The sequence below is a fragment of the Argentina silus genome (genome assembly GCF_951799395.1).
Source record: "Argentina silus genome assembly, chromosome: 12".
Classification (NCBI taxonomy): domain Eukaryota; kingdom Metazoa; phylum Chordata; class Actinopteri; order Argentiniformes; family Argentinidae; genus Argentina; species Argentina silus.
Window position 1 is genome coordinate 18,554,699 of NC_139666.1, and position 14,308 is coordinate 18,569,006.

Consider the following 14,308-nt stretch of genomic DNA (forward strand, 5'->3'; position numbering starts at 1 on the left):
TTAACTGGCCGCGGTGTTTACCTGTCGGGAGTGTGTGTACATGATAGAGAGCTTGTGCGCCGCATGCCAGTGAGTATGTGTTTGTGTGTGTGTGTGTGTGTGTGTGTGTGTGTGTACACAAGCTGCATTCCATCCTCCTCTGCTCTAGTGCCTGTTTTCAGTCGGCTTGTCTTAGTGTATGTGTAAATAAATACCATCCTTCTCCATTTGCAACCTCATTGCCTCTCCATCTGCTCAAGTGGAATTGTGTATGTCACCCGTCACCTGTCCCTCTCCTCCTGACCCAACCAGCCTCTGTTCTCTTCTGACTGTGACGACTGGGTAGGTTGGTGACCGATAAAGTGCAACATGCTCCGGACTAGACTGTAAAAAGACTGATTTGACAACCGAGGCTATTTACTACAGCTGTGAAGCAGGTACAGCTGGTAGTGGTGGGTGGAAGTGACTCTGATTCTGGATTGAGACTTTTTTCTACTGGTGAACTGCATGGATGATGCTCACGATCGTCTCATTGACTTTGAACAGGAGAATGAACTTTGAACTCATGAACTGAAGTGTGATGTCCATACCCATACACACCATACCCCTGCCATCGCCTAATCCCTACCTGTACAAAGAAAGCATTATGAAACGCTGTGTGTCTCTGAATGTTGTTTTTTTTCTCTTGTCTACTAAGTTATTACAATGCATACAGGGTGTGACGTGGTGTTCAGCTTCAAGGTTTCACATACAGTACAGCACTGCAAACACACAAAACATGACAACACACCATATCATCTAAACACACAACTTTTCACACCACACCTGAATTCACCTGGCAGCCTCCCACACCAGAAAAATTACAGCACCACTATGGTTGAACACATCAGTCTCCGTACCGCACTGGGCTGTGCTCAGTGGTGACAAACAGAAGAAAGCCTTTGCAATCATGCAGTCTATTTCCTATGGAACACAGCTCGGAAAACACCAACAAAACACTTAGCATGCTAATACACACAAACAACACAAAAACAATCCTTCATATAACAATAAATCAATCTACAATAGATCCAACTACGTTACTCAACAAGCTTGTAGCAGGCAGTGCAAAAACCCCAGCAGCGGTAAACCAGGGGTGTGGAGCCACCAGGAGTGTAGCATGAGATAAACACTCCTAATTTACATAGCTTGATTACAGTACAAACAATACAAAAGAAAGGACATATTTCCATTGTTGTCCTGCTCCTACTCCTCTTGTGGTCATAATAACAGTCTTTAAAAAGAACAGGAAACTACACAGCATGGGCTATTGCCCCCCCGGCCACCGTCAATAGCCATGGCAACCAGACCCTTACACTAACGGCACAGTGTTCTGATGGCGATGTCCGATATACTTCAGAACACGTGTGTGCGTGGCTCCGCAATGCTATGCTAATTAATAATACCCAGTACACTTCAGTGCAATAAGGACAAGCCGCCCCTGTGCTCATTATCTTACACAACACAGTACATGACTGCAACTCTGGCACTGACTTGAATTTCATGAATTACAATGTCCAATGCTGTTATATAAACACACTTATGTACATACAGTATAACATGTATAGCATGTCATGTATGTCTTAAACACACTAGTGTGAGTGAGTGTGAGAGTGTGTGTGTGTGTGTGTGTGTGTGTGTGTGTGTGTGTGTGTGTGTGTGTGTGCGTGCATGCGCGTGTATGTGAGTGTGTGTGCAAGTGTGTGTGTGTAAGAGTGTGATCGTGTGTGTGTTTGAGAGTGTAAGAGTGATTGTGTGTGAGCGTGTGTGTGTGGAGAGTGTGTGTGCGTGCGTGTGTGTGTGTGTGTCCTATGAGCAGTGAAGGGGACAGCTGCTTGAGGTGTTGGTTGACAGGCTGGGGAGAGGTGTGGAGGGGCTATGTTGATAATTCCCACAGAGCATAAAGCACCCAATTTAATGTGCCTTGCAGAGGCAACCTGGGACCACCGCTGGAGAGACAGGATCAAAAGATTTTCCATTGCTTCCCCTCAACACAGAGGAGTGGGTGCATGTGTGTGTGTCTGGGTGTGTGTGCATCAGAACACACACTTGAGATAGAAATAATGTAAGAGAGCAGTAATGTCAGTCACACACACAAACTAGAGAATTGTGCGTGTGTGTACATGCGTATACACAGTTTGTGAGTCTGTGTGTGTGTGTGTGTGTGTGTGGGTGTTGCTCTCACCTATGAATCCCGAGGAGGGGGGGTTGGGCTGGATGGTCTCCTGGGTGTTGCCCTGGATCAGGTCCCACAGCTGCCACACGTAGCTGGGGTGGAGGATGTAGAAGGGCTGGGCTGGATGGAGCCGCCGGTGGTCTACGTACGGGCTGAACAGGTTATAGTCTGGACTGGCATACCACTGAGAGAGGGAGGGGAGAGAGAGAGAGAATGTTGTAGACTGGGCTGGCAAGGAGAGAGAAGGACGCACGTTGCAAAATGCTACAGCAGATAAGGTATTCCATACATTTCAATTCCAATATATTTGTCACAGCTGTTATGCAGGGAGTTCAGAACATTCCTCACTCAGTAGGAATGATTCGACAAGACGCAGAACTCAACCTCCATCACTCAACTAATCTCTCTCTCTCACTCACACACACACACACACACACACACACACACACACGATAGACAAGACACCCCTCTTTCTTCCTTTTCCCTCTCTCTACCACCCCACACTCTCTTTCTTTCTCTTGCTTCCTGCCCTCTCCAGTCTCCCGTCACAAAGAGAGAGAAGAGACAGAGAGCAGACAGGGTCTGAGTCAGTGTGTCGTACAGGGAGCGAGAGTAGTGCTCATACTGACCCTCCAGTCATAGAGACATTCAATAGGCTCTCTGCTCTTTTTGGATGTGACTAATCTTACGTAGCCATACCTCCAAATCACATTGTTCTCCCAAATCCTTTAGTGGTCTGGAGAATTTGAGATAATCCGATCTGGCTTGGATTGAACTGGACAGAGCGATGGGAGAATGTGCTAGCAATTTCATTGGATGTTACATTCCAAGAACCCTCTGCCCACATGCCCGTAGAATCATTGCTTAGTTGCTATGTGCGTCGTCTTTTCTGACTGGGTAGGACTATTTTGCAGAGTTGTTGCCTATGCTAGCTTGCAACATTGAAGAACACGGAAGAATGCAGGAGAAACTGAATTCTGTACTTCATTGGTTTGAGGTGTCGCAGGGTGCCACTCATTTCAAAACAGGTTTCCACCCCTTTGTAGCTATTTTCTGCAAAGGATTTACCCCAGGCTTTCCGAACTAGGAAAGCCTGGTTTCAAAGAGGCTATGATGTGACCAATATTCAAAACGATCATAGAAAACATCCAACACAACTCAAAGCAGCCTCCTCTAACACCCACCTACCCACTCGACACCTCACAATAACAGCATTTAAACACACACGCGCACACACACACACACACTTCACTGATCAATTCAATTGATGAGCCTTTCAAACAACATGTCAAACCCAAGAGAATTCAGAAATACTCCTTCAGAGGAATCCACACACGTGTCTTGCAGTGAGCCCTGCTGTAAAGCTTCATGATGATAGCTGATAGAATTTCCTCATTCAAATGGACTGCTGCAGTATTCACTCTAGGCCATTTAAAAATCATGTCAGCTATGTTGCATTTTCTTGCTCAAATGCCTTGTGGTGGGTCACGTATGTAATGTGACAAAGATTACATCAAGTGGAGCACAGCGTGGGGTGTAATTGTGAGTCATGGTTGGCGGACTCAGGAGACAGAAAACATGTCCATGGACGGCAAATTGGTATTGTAACAAAAAAAGCATGCAAAGAACATTAACGCATTAAGTTAACATTTTGAGACTCACTCACTCACTCACTTTGCTGGCTGTTGTTTTCCATCATACTAGGCATAATAAAAAAAAAAAAGATTGCTGACTGTACAGCAATATGAATGAATAACTAAATCAAGCCACTCTGATAAGCGTTCATTAAATTAGCTGTTGTTTTAATGAAGTGGCCACAGGGCGTCAAGGCTGTCTGGCAGCTTTCAGACTGAGAGGCCAGGCGAGGCGAGGGCAGCGGTGGAGGATGCTATAGTCAACAGTAGGGACGAGCAGTTTCTCTGGTGTATGTCTCAAGCGCGGAAGTCGTTCCAGACATGGTTGTTATTGTTGTCACTCGCGTGTCGTCTCAGCTCGTCTCAATCGACGACTCACGTGTTTAGCAAGTTTTTAACTACAGTTTGTGTCATAGCATCAGATCGGTAAATATTATCCCCCCCCTACCCCCCGCCCCCCCCCCCCCCATCTCCGAATCCTGATCCAGCATTTCAGGCCATCTCTAGTCAACAGGTTAGCAGCCTGCCACCAGGGCCATATGGTGTCTCACACTCCTACAGTGTACCACTGGCTAGAGACTCAGAGAGACTCACCTCTCAACCCAGAGCCCTTCCTAGCACACAGATCTTCTTCAGTTCATTGTATAATGGACTAATGCTAATGGACCAAAGACGGTCATGGTGTTATGAAGCTTTCAGGAAACTCAGGTTTAAGATCCGTGATTCAAAAGGAGTATGTGTTTGTTTCTGTGGCTCGCAGAGTAGGACTGTTGGAAGCCTTGTTCTGCGGTTCCCTCATGGAGGAGGGGCTCTTAAGGAGGAGAAGTGGTCCTCCTGACGTCCCCACCCCCCACCCCCCACCTCCCACCCTCCAGCACAGAGGAACAGGCTATTGTTACACTCAGACCACCTAGCGGTGCCTACGCTCACCATTTCATTTGAACATAATGAAAATAACTGATTGTCTCCAGAAACTATGACATCACAGAAAAAGGAATAATAATTCAAATCAATACGGCCGTGGAGGTAGAGGTGGTGGGGTTCAATTTCCAAATGCAATCCTAGATTAGTTAACCTTCCGGCCTCTGCCAACTCTATCATTCTTTCATTCAGAGTGATTACGGCCCATGAGGGATGGGATGGGGTGGGGATGGAGGAAGGTGGAGGAGGGAGGGGGGACTGATTGGTGCTCTACCCGACCTGATGCAAGAGCTATGAAATGAGAGAGATATGGAGAGAGAAAGAGGGGAGAGAGGGAAAGAGAGCAAAAGAGAGAGAGAGTAAAAAAAAGAGAGAAAGAGGGGAGAGGGAGAGACAGAGAGAGAAAAGCGGGGAGAGAGATAAAAGGAAAGAAAGGGGGGAAAGAGAGGAAGAGGGGAGAGAAAGAGAGAGAAAGAGGGGAGAGAGAGAGAAAGAAAGGGAAAGAAAGAGGGGAGAGTAAGAGGGGAGAGAAAGAGAGAGAGAGAGAGAGAGAGAAATAGGGGGGGGTAACCACCCACTTGTAAATAAATAAACAAATAAAATAGCAATGGCATCCTGAGTGAAAACATACATGCTGCACATCTGAGGTGTAGCTCAAGGATGACATATCAAGGATGACATATCAAGGATGACATATCAAGGACAGGAAGAAGAGAGGAAATACAGTATATAGGAAGAGAAGGACGAGAAAGAGAGAGAGAGAGAGGAGGAAAGAATGAGGAGAGAGGGAAGAGGCACTAGGGGAAGGAGGAGATTGATGAGAAGGATTGGAGAGAGAGAGAATAAGTAGTGGGAGAAAGCGAGAGAGGGAGGAGAGCGACATATATAAAGTTGATCTCTGACAAGCGAGGGTGGGGTGAGTTTGTGTGTGACAGAGCAACCAGCCTTGTGCAGCAGAAGCAGTATAACTTCTCCCCACATGGCCCTGCTCTATCCCAGGGCACATTACAATTGCAAACATAACCTTGCCATATTATACAGCCATTCAACATGACCTCGGTATCAGGCTTGTGCAACACATTTACATTTAGTTATTGCGATACACCTGGGGTGAAGAGTGTGTGTGTGTGTGTGTGTGTGTGTGTGTGGCACGTGTGTGTACACAGCAACACACCTTGTGCAGGTTGACAGCGTAAGGTGCAGGGTCCCAGGCCACCAGAGTCACATTCTTGTAGAGAGAACTGCTGTTGAAGCGGTGTTTGGGATTGGCCAGGATCTGTAAAGGACAGAAGTCACAGATTACACAGGGAAACATACGGTAAGGTAAGGTCTACTCACAATTTTGCTACCAAGATCAATTTTGCTACCAAGATCAATTTTGCTACCAAGATCAATTTTGACGCAAAACCACACACACATGCACGCGCATGCACACACACACACACACACTCACACACGTATGCACACACACACGTGACAGCCACTTCTCCAGAGTGGGCTGTGTGTGTGTTTGTGGACTGTTGGAGTGACAGTTCTGAAGTGTGTGTTCTGAAGTCCTTGATCTGGGCACTCACATTGTGTGTGGGTTTCAAGTTTTAAAGTGCATTTTCACCAAGGGGAGCATTTGTTCCAGTCCAGTACCAACAACTTATTTCAAGGGCTTGCCGGTTGGTTGAACGGGTAAATGAAAACTAGCATTGTGATTGGTCGAGAGGCGTTCAAAGCCGTCATTTAATAACAACAATGTTACGGTTAAATCACCTATTATGATATTCCTTGACTGCAGTAGATCTGTGTATCACATTCCCTTGACAACATTTGTCGTTTTGGGAACTATATTTCTCAGCCCAGGGCAGAAACCACCACAATCCATCACAAAATTAAAAACGTAAAGCATTGTTTTCTTGTCACAATTTTCAGATTTGTTGCGCGTCATTTGCGTTGAAATCAGGTGTGTTAGTAGTGGGCTGGAACGAAAGCCTGGTGGAGGACCAGGGCAGAGGAGTACTACAGTAGGATATGTTGTGTAATGGGTGTGATTGTTAAGTTGATAACTCTATTACTCTTTGTGGCAATAGTGAAAATGGGAACATAAGTCGAGATGCTCTCTCAACCATAACACTGGTCATTGTCTGCTTTTCAGAATGCCCCATTGTCAAAGCTAGTGACGATCAATCACGGCCCATAGCAGAGGAGGACTCATTCATATTCAAAAGCACTCTCTTAAGTATGCCGCATGTTCGTGGACAACACCCAAACATGTGCACATAATTGTCAACATGTATTATTCATCTATTCCCTTTCTGTACATTTCTACTACTACCACACACACACACACACCCACACACACCCACACACACACCCACGCACGCACACCCACACACACACCCACCTGTGAGTTGATGACGCGAATGGTGGTCTTATTTCCAACGTCTCTTTCATAACCCCCCGTAGGTGCCGCATTGAACCGCAGAACTGCATCATGGGAATCTAAGGGAAATGACAGACAACAACAACAACAACGTCACTGGAGAGGAATAGGAAAAAAAAACGTTTAGTCAATGAGACTCGGAGTAGCATGAAGAAAGAAACAACAACCAAACCCAAACTTCAGTTCTGACACTTCCCAGTGAAGCAGCTTAGTCATTCAGACAACCTCCTCAAAGCCTTTTTGCATTCACCCCCCCATCCTTTGAGGACTGCTTTGTTTTCATAATCGTTTTGGCAGTCAAGTATTGAGGGCCACTTAAAAAACTGAAAACCAATAAATCAGGCGCTTAGCACCTAAATGACATTCATTAGTCTGTCTTCAGCACAAGCGTTTACTTTCATGGTGGACCCTGATTGGTCTAGCCAGGATTCTTCATAATCAGCAGTCTGAGGGGTGCCTCTGGGTAATTTGAATGACAGGACTAACCACTGTCTATAGCACACAGAAACATATACCACACACACACACACACACACACACACACACACACGTTGTTCATGCTTCCTATGGAGGCACAGAGAGAGATATGGATTCATGAGTTGCTGGAACATTGCATTGAAAAACGCTGTTTTTCCTATAATAAATTCTCCGCTGTTACCAAATTATTCTAATGTACCTCAGCCATAAGTACTCCTACGGTCCTAGAAAGAACATTGATAAGACCAGCCAGTGTTCACTGTAAACCAGACACACACATACATATATTTATGATTATGTATGCACAAACCATTTTTCTGTTGAACAGTGATAACAGTACCCTGGCTTGCAACCTCAGGATAAGATAAACACTGTCCGCATGCACACAGATACACAAACCACAGGTACACGCACACACAATCACACGCACACGCGCACACACACACACACTCTCTCTTCCTGTGGAAACTTTAAAGAGCCTCTGAGTGATGCTGAATTGAGCGACCTCTACTTGATCCATTGCTTTTGCCGAGCTCTTCCCTCGCTAGCGTGGCTGATCCTCTCTCAGGTTAACATTAAGCTCTCTGATCTTAGTGGTGTTAAACGCATGGTATAAATGACCAGTCATTGAGACTATTTAATTTGTGATTAAATAAGTAGTGGAACCCGGTCTGTAAGTAGTGCACCTGTAAGTAGTGCACCTGTGCATCTCTATATTGGCGCTTCAATTGCCTAATAAATAGAAAGACTGGCCTCTAGTGGTCATTATGTGTAACTGAAGGGACTTTTACAGGCACATGTGCCACCGTTCAAGCATCCGTTCAACTCTTTGAGCTAGGGCCTTGCCTAGAGGCCACTGATAGGCCAGCACATACCAAAGACTGTCAACATACCTTTATACTGTCTGTCCATCCGACACACATCACACAAAAACACGCATCCCCCCTATAAACCCTGTTGTGATTGATGGTCATGGCTACACTGAGGCTCACGTGTAATCTCTCCCTCTCCACTTATCGATCAGTACATTTTAACTTCAGCAGTCGTATGACGCAGGGATGAACGATCCTGTTTGGCTGATCTGACATTTGAATGGATGATCTCCCACTGGGAGGCTTACCCCTCATTCATCACTGACATCATTCAACTGTTAATGTGTGAGAATTGGCCTTCAGTACATCAACACTTCTGTTTACCCCTGAGGACTCTCGCTACTCAGTGACATTGAAAGTGAGTCTTTCCGTCCTCAGCTAGATGCCAGGCCAATTATTTTTCCAAAGTACTACTGGACTACCCTGGAGCTGTGTTTTCAAGCCAGTGCTTCTTGCAGTCAATAGCAAACAGAAATGATTCAGGACACAGCTTTTTAACTTATACACAAATGCTAATGACATGGCCCAAAAAGGTCTTCTTTTTGAAAGGGAAAAACCCAGGGGTTGTGGGAGCTCATAACAAATTATGTCAGAAATAAGTGCGGTGGAAACTCATTTTGGCAGGACAAAAAAGAACAGAAGGGCCATTCTATACTCATCTGAACCATTCAGTTCAGTCTGATGATGAAGCTGACAGTTTCAGTTTCAAACATCTGGACGCATAATTAGAAAGCTGTCTAAGTATCATAAAAACATGACATCTTGAAGACATCCATTCACAGTATCTACATGGACACAATTTGGAGATGTTGCGTAGAAGGGTCAAGTGTAACAGTGCAGCAGGCATCATGCTGCAAACAGTATTGCTTCCTCGCGTGAGTCTTGCGTCTCATCCTCTGTATTGCCAGCACACATGACCGTCACCCAAATACCAGATGTTCTGCCATGGAAAAGCTAGCAATTCAATGGCACGGGTGGGGGTATTTCAACTTGAGAAGTGAGTTTACTATTTCAACCTAACACACACACACACACACACACACACACACACACACACACACACACACACACACACACACACACACACACACACACACACACACACACACACACACACACACACACACACACACACCTCTTAACTCATGACACCCCACGACCCCAGTGCAACTGCAGATCCTGGTCACGGCACCAATGTAACAGGCGTCACAATGCCACAAACAGTATTGCTTGCAGTCACTAGCTCACAAGTCTCAAGCCTGCTTCCTTTGTAGGGCCAGAACACATGTTAACCAGTCACACCACCAAAAAGCTAGCAATTCGATGGCAACTTGAGGAGTGAGTTTACCATCTCAACTTGGTTATAAGAGCAATGAATCCAGCAGGGCGTACCACCTTGGTACGCTGCTATTTTGAGACGTGTAAATATGGTCTATTGCCTTGAGTCAAACAGAGGATGAATGATGGCAAGAGAAAGGAGGCAAGAGGGGAAAGAGAGGATGGAAAAAATGGGGAGCAACAAGACACAGCCAGTCGGAATGCTATTTGTTTGATTCACCACATGATGGCAGCAAAGCATTACAACCCACCACAGAGGTCCAATAACTACAGATTCAAGTGCATCTTGCACCATCCTGACTTCACTGCTAAATAAATCAAAGTGCTTCGATTTCCTGCTGAAACTAATTTTGTACAATTAACATAACAAGGTTTAACTGGTCTCAAGTTGCGAGGAGGTTCAATAGTGAATTAGCTGATATTCATCTAGAACGACCACTCCTTAGTCCCATAACAATCTACTATTTCTACACTGTGATGAGCAAAACATTATATTGTTCACCGTCAGGATAATGGTGGCACTTGTGTCTGGTGACTTTACAACGCAGACATAGCCTATTCACCAATAGACTGTGCAGCTCCTCCTTAAGATGAGAATTAGACTGTCTTCGACACCACCACTGCATCCATTCTCCCTAGGGTCAGGCCTAATGCCTGGCCTGGGTTGGAAATACGATTGTGTGTTTATTTGGTGGCTAATGCACACTTAAAAGGCTTTAGGGGAGTCATAATAACACAAAACAATTCAAGTCTAACCAGAGAGGAGAGAGATAAAGTGTGGTTTGCCCAGGCTGTATCTACAGTATGTGTGTGTGTGTGTGTGTGTGGGGGGGGGGGGGGGGGAATAGCCAGGATAATATTATCACTGTTCAACTGGAATATGTTACGTGCATCCATAATCATCCATATATGCATAGTAAATATGTACAGTCATACAGTATTTATAATACATCCCTGTCAGGATTTGTGGTGTGTGTCTGGTTATTAGTGAACACTGGCTGGTCTTATCCTTGTGTCCTGATAAACAGGGTTGTGTTATCACTGTTCTTTCTAGGACTGCAGGAGCATGTGTATGGTTGAGGTACATTGGAAGAATACACATCTCTATCTAGGCCTCCATAGGAAGGACACAGCAAAGAGGACTAAAACAACTAATATGAAGCTACAGTATGGTCTGGAAGACACCTCGACTGGTACAGTAAGGTGTGTGACGTGAAGTAGCTTGATTGGTTACCAGAGGGGTCCCTTTTTTTTTTCTTTTTTTTTTCCAAGTGAGCCATCTGTCTCTGAGTTCACACTCTCCCCATGCCCCAACGAGACGCCAACTGTTAAGAGAGTCTGTGCACACACACACACCCACAAACACCACACACACACACACACACACACACACACACACACACACTACACACACACCACACACGCACACACCCACCCACACACAAACGCGCATGCACGTAAAAGACGCTCAGGATGTGGTAAGAGACAACAGAAGAGCTCAAATAAACAACATACTCTCATCTACTCTCTCATCTACTCACTCCTCCACAGGAAATAAGTCTCTTTCCGGTGCCGACTTCTGCACGGTTGCAGGGTGTTCAACCTACAGGGTGTTCAACCTACAGGGTGTTCAACCTACCATTAGGACAGATGCCTGCTACTTTGTGTCTGTGAGATGGTCCAGAGCTCCAGCAAAACTTCACTCTGCTGAAACACGCTGAGGGCCAATGGGAAAGTCGATACCCAACATGACAAATCGACTTTTCAATCAATGTTGTGGATGTCACGGCATAAAACCCCTTCGTTCCCCCCCCTCACGCAGACCGCCAGGATCAATGCAGTATTTCACACTTGGACAGCACGCAAGCCCAGCAACCACAGCCACCATTTCTCCCTTCCCTCATGGAAGATATACTGGCTCTTAACAGACCAGAGCTTCAAACAATGTTGTTGTGTGGTTGGGTGTCTAGATATGAGCAGATGACATAGGCTCTGACCCTCCAATCCAAGGCATATTATGACAGAATCCCACTCTTTGTTACGCTGTAACACATTTTCGCATTTTGTGTTGTCATGGTAAAATGCTTAAGTGGATTACAGCTTAGTTGAGTGACTTTTCAAAAATGTAATGCAGACAAAGTTTTCAGAGGGGGATTTGTGTCTTCATTCTAGTTGGTTTACAGTGTCTGCAAGGTGTTTTGGACATATTTCCAGAATGAATGGGGCCCTATTGGGACCCAAAATATGTCTACTCAGTATCTAAGGAAGCAAAATATGTCACTGAAAACTGTCGGAGCTAATCAACTACAGTCAAGGTCAGGGACAAACCAGGAAACATTTTTTAAAAAGGTTGAATATCCCTTTAAGGCAACTTCATGCTACTCTATGAACCTCATGGCTGTATGATGCCAGACCCCTAGGCTGGATGAAGCCTCCACCAATAACATAGAACCTGGCAATGGCTACTCTGTGTGTCCCAGTCTACACAGTAACCCCAAGACCCACAACCTCTCAAAGACAGGTCCAGTGGACACTTTCTGTCTCCAATCCAACTCCTCCATCCTGAGGGCAGACGGATGATGTTTGAACACGAGGCCTGTCCACGGCTGTAAGAGTCTGATTGTCAAACAGAGGGACTGGAGGTACAAGCAAGGATCAGCCAAAGGAACATACAGGGTAAGCACACAGATGGCAGAGAGAGAGAGGGAGAGAGGGAGAGAGAGAGAGAGAGAGAGAGTTCAGTTTGCTTCCTCTGACTCTGCTGGCCATGTTTGTTTTCTCTGGAAACGTGGCCTTAAACAGACAGACAAATAAATAGACAGACAGACAGGTTAGCGGGGCTGTTTGATCACGATAGCAGATACCCATCAGATAGCTTGGAGTCATAGTAAATCTCTTCTAGTCATGGACTACACTCTGAAGCAGAAGGGTACTGGAAAGGTAAAACCATTTTGGATTCCTAACAGATGAGAGGATTCAGAATTCTCAGCCATCATTATAAACAAAACCCTGTATGCCTTTTCTCTGCCCCTTCCTTCCCTTGTGCCCCCAACCCCCTCTCCCCACCCCATTTCTCCTGCTCTCTTTTCTCCTGCTCTCCCTCCTCCTCTCTCCTTTCCAATCCCTTGTCTTGCCCCTTCTCCTCACCCCTCTTCCTCCCTTCCACCCCAAATCCCGCTTGCCCTCTCCCCCATTAACCTGCCAGACCCCCTTTAACTCCTCTCCCCTCCCCACTCACCGATCTCCTTGCCCAGGCCTGAGTGCAGTATAGCTCCAGCAGATGTGACCACAGCGCAGGTCCTGAAGCCCCTCTGGCCTGCCTGTGCGTAGAGCTGCTCCAGTGGCAGGTGTGGCACCAAGCGAGCCCAGCCCAGCGAGGAGAAGGGCTGCTCTGACCCGTCTAGCGTCCTCAGTCTGGCCTGGGCCTTCAGCTGGCACAGTAGCTCCTTGGGGCTCTGGGCTGCCCTCCGGTGGCCCTTGTAGGCCACGTGGTGCTTGTTGGCACTCAGGTAGTCCCTCATGGCGCGCTGTAGCCTGGGGCTCAGCATGTCGGCTGACACGCTGCCTCGCCACAGTCGCTGTACCACAGAGGCCAATTTAGAGAAGTAGTACTCCTCCAGCTCCGAGGAGTCCCGCCCTTCTCCTCGCCCCACGGTGGTCCGCCGTCTGTTGGTCTGCTCTACGTCTCCCTCTTCTTCATCCTCCTCATCCTCATCCTCCTCCCCTCCCTCATCCCGGCGGCTCGTGGCTCGGTTCTGGTACAGACTGGCATCGGCTTGGGATGTTCTCTCGCGGTTTCTAGTCACTGGGTCAGAGTGGGAGCCCACATTCTCGGTGCCGAAAGAGGACCAGGCAGCCAGGGTCTGGGGGTCCAGGTAATCCTGCCTGCTGCCCTCCTGGCTGGCATAGGGGGCATAGGGGCCACTGTCTGGGCTCTGGCTGAGCTCCAGGCCTGGCTCTTGGGTGGTGGAGGTGGGCGTAGGGTCTGGCTCTGGGTCTGGGTTAGGGTAGGGGGTGGTGAGGGTGGTGGCGGGCTCGGGTCTAGAGCCCATGATGGCGCGGTGCTGGTGGCTGGCCTGGATGGAGGCGAGGCGGCGGGTGTCGGGGTGCTGGGAGAGCGAGGCGCCAGCGGAAGTCATGGGCTCGTCCACGTGGGCGTCCAGGAAGTAGGAGAGGAGGGCCAGGAAGAGGAGGGCCCAGGCTAACATGCCCGCCAGGGCCAGCTTACGCCACTGCCTCATACTGGACTTCATCACCTCACTCTCTGACACACACACGTCACACACACTCAAGACACCAGGTCTGCCCGCACTCACAGCCCAGCAGCCAGGTCACAGCGGAGAGGTCACTGGAGGGCCTGGAGAAGAGAGAGGTCAAAGGTGAAACTCTTTGCTTATAAAGATTATTAAGTTAACCCTTAATTATTCATTTACTTATCTCA

At 47.0% G+C, this 14,308-nt stretch overlaps 1 protein-coding gene across 3 annotated transcripts in view; it reads right to left on the reverse strand.

Annotated features, from left to right (window-relative positions):
* The window catches only part of st6gal2a (ST6 beta-galactosamide alpha-2,6-sialyltranferase 2a), a 31,009-nt gene that overhangs the window by 4,163 nt on the left and 12,538 nt on the right, over window positions 1–14,308 (reverse strand). For all 3 annotated transcript variants that reach the window (XM_083681892.1, XM_083681890.1, XM_083681891.1), the window contains exons 3-6: window positions 13,106–14,224; window positions 7,142–7,239; window positions 5,924–6,025; window positions 2,204–2,378 (exon numbers count right to left, since the gene is read on the reverse strand). In XM_083681892.1, the coding sequence (XP_083538018.1) occupies window positions 2,204–2,378; window positions 5,924–6,025; window positions 7,142–7,239; window positions 13,106–14,120 (1,390 nt within the window). In that variant the 5' untranslated portion in view covers window positions 14,121–14,224. The remainder of the gene's footprint in view (window positions 1–2,203; window positions 2,379–5,923; window positions 6,026–7,141; window positions 7,240–13,105; window positions 14,225–14,308) is intronic.